The sequence below is a fragment of the Spodoptera frugiperda genome, chromosome 9 (genome assembly GCF_023101765.2).
Source record: "Spodoptera frugiperda isolate SF20-4 chromosome 9, AGI-APGP_CSIRO_Sfru_2.0, whole genome shotgun sequence".
NCBI classification, from domain to species: Eukaryota; Metazoa; Arthropoda; class Insecta; order Lepidoptera; family Noctuidae; genus Spodoptera; species Spodoptera frugiperda.
This window is the reverse complement of record NC_064220.1, coordinates 2,476,041-2,483,247: the sequence shown is the minus strand read 5'-3', so window position 1 is coordinate 2,483,247 and position 7,207 is coordinate 2,476,041. Positions and strand designations below refer to the sequence as shown.

The 7,207-nt window shown below is 36.7% G+C and overlaps 1 protein-coding gene across 2 annotated transcripts in view; it reads right to left on the bottom strand.

The window, feature by feature from the left end:
- Positions 1 to 398: 398 nt before the first annotated feature.
- LOC118271314 (U8-agatoxin-Ao1a) overlaps positions 399 to 7,207 on the bottom strand; it is a 68,054-nt gene continuing 61,245 nt past the window's right edge. Inside the window, exons 2-4 of one of the 2 annotated variants that reach the window (XM_035587365.2) lie at positions 2,413 to 2,524; positions 1,939 to 2,017; positions 399 to 1,572 (exon numbers count right to left, since the gene is read on the bottom strand). In XM_035587365.2, coding sequence (XP_035443258.1) covers positions 1,410 to 1,572; positions 1,939 to 2,017; positions 2,413 to 2,497 — 327 coding nt within the window. In that variant the 5' untranslated portion in view covers positions 2,498 to 2,524 and the 3' untranslated portion in view covers positions 399 to 1,409. The remainder of the gene's footprint in view (positions 1,573 to 1,938; positions 2,018 to 2,412; positions 2,525 to 7,207) is intronic. The other variant, XM_035587366.2, reaches the window with a different exon arrangement.

The window sequence follows — 7,207 nt, the reverse complement described above, 5'->3', positions numbered from 1 at the left end:
GAGCTGCAGACAACCTAACGGGTAACCGAGGCGCTAGCTCGAAGCAAGAGTAGGAGCGGAGGTTTTTTTTTCGTCAGTAAGAGTGTGACACTCTCCCTCGTCTCACCCAAGGCAGTAATTGTCTCCCCTCAATTCCCTTTTTTTTGTATTCACATTTACACTGGTAGTAGCTTTTTGATGCCTACAACATAATACTTATCTTAGATTTAAATTGTAGTTGGTATTACAAAAGGCAATCGTTGAAAGTGCCTTTTAATTGATAGATAACTTACGAAAGCTGGTGTTCTGAGAATATTTGCTTAATCCAAGAAGTTGTTTCACATATCAGTTTATTGCACAGATATTTATATACAGTATAATATTACAGGTACACTAGGGGAGATAAATGATAACACTAATACCGTCGATAAACATTTATTAATATATTTTATCATTTTCCATATTCCAATATTAATACAAGTACCATATTCCACAATCAGGAACGTACATAAGAAGCTACATACATACATACAGAAGATTCTACTTGGCTGCAATACCATATAATATACTCCTGTCCAAGAGTCGCATACAATACATTAAGATTCGTTTTATTATAATATATGAATTATGTATTGACACATTAATAATAGATATTTTAAAAATCTAAGATGCCAATCGCAAATACAAATGGCGTTGTTATATATAAAGGCTTATATTAGCGTCTTCCACCAAGTTTTCCATTATCGATACTCCCTTACGTGACTAGAACATTTAGGTTTAAAGTACATTTATATTTTTTTTTCTATTTTGTAGTGATCGCTACTTCCTATTGACATAAGTTTACCATCAATTTAGCCGCTACTGTTTATTCCTCTACGATTAGATTACTTAACTCTACATACATACATATATTGTAATAGAATAGGTGAACTGCCTGCGAGGCGACGTGTCGCTTGGTCCGAACCAAAACTTGAAATAAACAGAACGCATGAGGACGCGTCGCCAGCGGCAGTTGCCGGGGTCTGATTGGCCGAGCTTGACGTCGGGGCGTACTGATTGGGCAATAAGGCTGGGTGATTGCCCAACCACGTAAGCGGACACTCGGTGAATCAGATAAAGAAAAACTACATGAAACAAATCAATAGAAGAAGTCTAAATTCAATGAGAACAAATACCATTTGTAAATTTTGTATATCATAAAAGGTCCAAAAATATTTCCGAACCAAAAATCTAGGTCCCTGTTTTCAATTCGAATCTCTCTAAGCTATAAGTGAGAGTAGCGCTAGAGAGGGAACGTAGAGAAATGAAATATGATAACAAAGCAACGGGTCCGTTTGAAAGTGCTGATGTTGTCGTCCGATGGAGCGGCGGTCAAGTCGGCTGGTGGGAGTTGGTCGCCGCTTCAGGGGAGTCGGATGCTGGCTGCAGGCCTACCCCCACTTCTGGAAGAGCCCCATGCGCTGGCAGCGGCAGTTGGAGCCCCAGAGGTTGCACCTGCACGAGGAGGAATGGCAGCAGTCGCCAGGCCGATGGTCGCAGTTGCCTCCTCGCTTCACACAGGCGCGCCTGAAAACGTAGATCAGCGACGATCGTCTGAAACCACATCATTGAACGCTAGCCTAAGATTATGTCCGTGATGATGCTCAGCTTTGGCTGCTAGCATTCACTTCAGCGAACTTTCCTTGTTTTGGAATGTTCGATTTTTTTTAATTTTTTTATAAAAACGTGAATAAATGTGAGGCATTTTATTTTTCATGTGTATATAGAATTACTCTGAGTTAGTTAACTGAAGCATATAAAATCTTGTACAATTGATTGAAACATCCTCAACATGGATAAACTTCATAACTCAAGTCTCTAATCACGAAGTCTCGCTTCGTTAACGTTTCAAGATTCACCTTGTTTAAATGGGGTTACGCATTGAATTTCAGTCTTTATGTGTATGGTGATAGAACTCACTTTCCAACATCCTGCAGCAGCTGTAGATCGGCGGGGTCTTCTCCGTAATCAGACAGGTTCACTTCAACGTCGTCGTCTCCTGTTGACATTATGTTTTGTCAGATTTTTTTTTATTTTATGAAATTGATTCTGCTGTAGCGGGCGCATAACAAAGGAAAATGGGACTTAAATCTCTTTTATTCTGTGACTAGTAATAAAACAAGTACCTATGTGTAACACAAATAAGTAAAATCATATAGTCCTTTGCAATTGTTTTGGGTACAAAATCGTTACTAAAGAATACTTTAAGTAATCATGAAATAATAATTTGATTGCCATGTCAATTTTTCTAAGCGGTTTAAAGGAGATAAAGTCTTGTCACATAATCTGTTAAATTGTTACATTATTGCATAAACATACATGTTAAATTGTCACATAATTTCTAGCACACAAAATGTTTGTCTGTACAAACATTTTAACAAAAGTACAACATACCAGGGTCAATGTATGATGCATGAGCCCACTCAGCGGCGAGTAGGACGGCCGCTAACGCCAGCAGGAGTGCGCCGGCGCGCGGCATTCTGCCTGCGCGACTGCCGCTGCTTGCCTATAAAGTGACAACAGGACTATGAGACACACATACTATGAAAAACAGGGCTTTTGAATGATAGTCCACTGAGAGAATGGTTAACTTAATATCAATGTCAAAGGATTGACACTGACATACGTTAATCAAAGTTGACGTTAAGCACATAAAGTCAAAGTCGAAGCATTTATTTCAATTGATCCAAATTGAATTGTACGTCAGACTGTCTGTCAGTGAAGCTAGGTGCTCATTACAAAGTGTAGCTTCGAATGGAGAAGTACGAGCAAGAATCTCCGTTAGAAGAACGAGCAAGAAACTCCATCTCCATCAAATAGTTTTCTATTCTCTCGGTAGACAAGCACTGACATGCCAATTGGCTTGTGGTACAGATTAGAACAATTAAAATCTATGATGGTATCTCCACAAAAGATCAATCCATCTCCAAAGTATTCATGAAACAAAAAACTGGTTTAGATTTAGTGTTTCGGTGTTGCGTGTGGCGAAGATTTGGTAGAAATGGTGGACGACAACGACACAATACCTATAGATACGAAATAGGTAGATACGTCCTAGCAGCAAAATCATCAACCATTGAGCCATTTAAAAAAGACACATAGACAATGTTAAGCCTATAACAAAAAGATCTGATAATTCCAAACCCGAAACGTCTCGAATGTCCAAAACTCCTATAAGAGCCTCGTATTATACCTATTATGATCAAAAACTAAATACTGCGTGGAAAGGTAATAATTCTAGAAATAATATTGTAAATTTTTTGCTGCCATAATGGACAACCATTAATTGCCACGCTTTTGTTAGTCATCACGTAATACATTAATCCAATTATATTTTTGTTATTGAAATATTATGTAAACTTTAGTGCGTTAATTAATTATATTCATTTCACATTTCAACCATATTACTTTTTAGAGAAGCACCCATAAAATTATAAAGATTATCTTTTAACCATTTAAAAGTAAAAGAAAAAAAGAGCCCAATAAAACATCTGACGTCCTAGATCGTCTACGAATTGTCGTAGCAACTTGCTACGCTACAGCGCTACGCTTTTAGACTGCTACGACTACGAGACGATTAGAACCGTTTCGCACCATTGCTAGCAAGATTACCGGTCCCTATTCCATGGCCCCGTTACCATGGTAACGCAAGACAAGCGGTCCGACTTTATTGTCTAGAAAATCCCGATAAAATGGAGTGGAATAGACTTATAAGTTGACAAGTCGCATTTTGGTGACGTCAAGTGGAAGAATGGCCTTTATCTTTGACCAACGTGAACGTGTCGTATTTTCTATATTGGATACAGTTTCTACAGATTCTATATTCCAAGTAATTGAATTAAATTATCAGGTCAGGTCGTGAGTATCCATGTTAATAATCAAATTCAAATTGAGTGAGGGGGAGACTTCCTGAAATTAATCTTGTATACGGAAATGTCAAAGTCTCACGTTTCTAAGTTATTTTGTTATTAACGGTGTAATAGAGAACGACCCATGTCAAATGATTGGGTCAAGATGTCGTGGTACTCTTGAGAGTTGTAAATCAAATCCCCTCATAGAGGATCAAAACAAGAAATGGAAATCATATACTCAGTTATGGCGGTTGGAGATATCAAAATGGTATAAATAATAAATTAATTATGTTGTGCGTTTTATTCACGTAACTGCTTGACGAGGTAACTCGATTAATTTCAAACCACGCCTGGAGCCACGGAATCACGAGAAGCTTGCATATATAACCGACGGGGTGAGGGTCATTATTATAATTAATATAATGTGTCTCAGGCTTGTTACGGTACAAAGAATCATTATTATAAAAAATATTAGTAAAAATATTTATTCCTGCCTTAATGTGCAGGTGAACCTCTGCCTACTCCATTGGGAATAAAAAGTGTGACGTTGATTAGTAAAAGCGCGCTATAAATAAAACCAACGATATATAAATAATTACTTATTACCATAACTAAAGTTTTTCTATCCTTTTATTTTCATTAAAAAAAACCAGCTACCATTATTTAAGACAAAAAGAAACAATATAAAAGAAAAACAATGTGATAAACAATGGACGCCTTGGAACAGTAGGTAGCTGTTCAATAAAATATTTAATTTGATTTTGTCATTTTGACAGGCCATTGCTATGTGTTCAAGTATTCATAAGTAACGCTCCATGTCATGTCATGTGACTTCACCGATGTATTTAGTTGAATGGATGGTGCAAATACAAAGACTATTTGTGACTCATGATATTATTTCATGGCATGTTTGCTATTTAACGAACTTTTACATATATTAAGCATTTATATTGTGTCGTATCGTCACACTTTTTTATCCCCGAAGGGGTAGGTAAAAAGGTACACATTTCAGCATGTGATGCCACTGTACAATGTATACCCGGTCCCCAAGAGGTGGGGGTGAAAGCCCAGCAGTACAGCACTTGCGACCACTCAACCGACGAGACAGTAATTTATATTTCATTTATATATTTTCAATAAATCGTGATATTTATCAGACAAATAGGAAATAGGTCGCCAATCTTCCTTGAACAAGCTTGGCGATTGCTTATTGTTGGAGATAAAACAATAGACTACTGTAGCGAGATACAGCAAAAAAAGATACAGAAATAATTGGCATTGGCATCATGCGGTATCTAGCATCATATATCCGTGTACAAAATACAGAAATAATATCGAAAATGTGAGTAAGCGAGGGTCGAGTTCAATGCGAGTAATGTGCACCGGTATGTTGACAATACGCGCGTTTATCAAATTTTCTAACAAATGTGGATCATATTAGTGCCCGAAATTTGATTTGAGGAGATTGTTTGCATTTTGTATGAGTGTATTGTTTTTGTTTTAAATTCGTTAATATGCTTCGGCACGAATGGGCCGGGTCGACTGATGTGACATTACGGCCTCACAGTAAACCGACGTGAAACAACGCTTGCTTTGTTTCGTCATATGAGTGAGGCACAATTACCCCCCTCCCCAATCTTCACAATTCTCGATTCCCCAATAATCCTCAAATTCTTAGCTTCCAAAGGCTGGTAGCGTACTTGTAACGCTTTTGGTGTTTTGGGTGTACATGGGCGGTGCCGATTAACGGATTATACGATAAAAAATTGCTTTGTCTTAAGCCAGAGGATTTAAAATTCGTTACAAACACAAACGCAAGGAAAACAATTATGTTAAAATAAATATTTTTTATAAAATAAAAAAAAATACCGAAAAGATAAATTACTCTTGTGTTGAGATCCTTAATAATGAACGGTGTTCTTTTAAAAAAGACCTGACAGTACCAGTTCACCCATATTAAAAGTTATCCTTGAAATCACTTTCAAATACAAAAACCTGAAAATACCAACTATAGTGAAGTTGTATACACTGAAGTTTAATCCAATACAAAATTTTAGCAACAAAACCTTTCAAAACTAACAATGTCCCTTCATCTATATGCATTTAATAACTGGTATTGTGATGTCACAGCCAACAATCCCACTTGTATCACTGGACCACAATCAAAGGGAATAGTTCGGCCAACTTTGATTACTTCCACGCCCTTTGATTGGCCATGTTGACGCTTATCATTGATTGGCAACTATTTCGAGAGGTAAACTATTTGTTGGTGAGGAAACTATTTTATTGACCTTTCTAGACTTATATACATAGAATAGAAAACAAAGAAAAAATAATATATGTAAAAGCGGAATTAAAACTAAAAATCGAATGCATTTTTAGTTAGCTTTCTAGACTTCTTGATTTTAGTCTTTGTTTTGAAACTCGACGACGCGACGTGACTTGACGATTAGGCTTCTCCCACTTGAAAAGTCTCTTTTGTGCATTTGGGTTTAGGTCCTTCGGTCTACTACATTAAATTCAACGATACGAGGGAAGTGGAAACAATCGTTTTCTTTTCTTCTCCTCTAATAATATCTTTTGATTTATTTCATTGCAGGATTCAAGACAGTTATTCATGTCCTTGAAACGCAACGGATTTCAGAGTTCCGTTGTTTCTCATGGTTGTATCTACTGTAGATCCTGGCTTACAGGAGTTACAACAGTTTTAGAAGGTTTTATGGAATTCTAATTAAAAATCATATTGATAATGAGTTAATTGTCATAAACCAACCAAAATAAACATGGGATAGATATTCCTATGGCTACTCCGTTTGATATCCTACAACTTTCTTTACTTATGAATTATCTAACACAAAATAATTTTCAAATTCAAACCAGTAGTTCCCTAGATTAGTCAACACAACAAACTCTTCTGCTTTATAATATTGTACGTATACACAATTTTGCTTCGTGAAATTTAAATTAACTCGCATAATAAATGTAAGTTAAGACCATTCATCTTCGTACGTGAACTATGTTGGAGAGTTTAATGCAGTTTCGTAGAATTTTAAAACGTACCATGTGCTGTTAATGGAACTCGTTCTAGAACGTTTCTGGGAATATAGTCATTTTGTTGTAATGTTTTTTTGTGACCACATATTTAGGGTTTTTTTTTTATTTTATATATATGGAGCAGTTTGTTTAAAATCCGCTCCGATTTGGCACATGGATGCGTGCTATAGATGTATACTATGGGGGTGTGTGCTATGGATGGTTTCCCTACTATCGGTACATCGCATACTCAAGCTGCGCATCTTCGTCGCACAGCTACGTAGCTTAGTATCAGTGGAAATGGT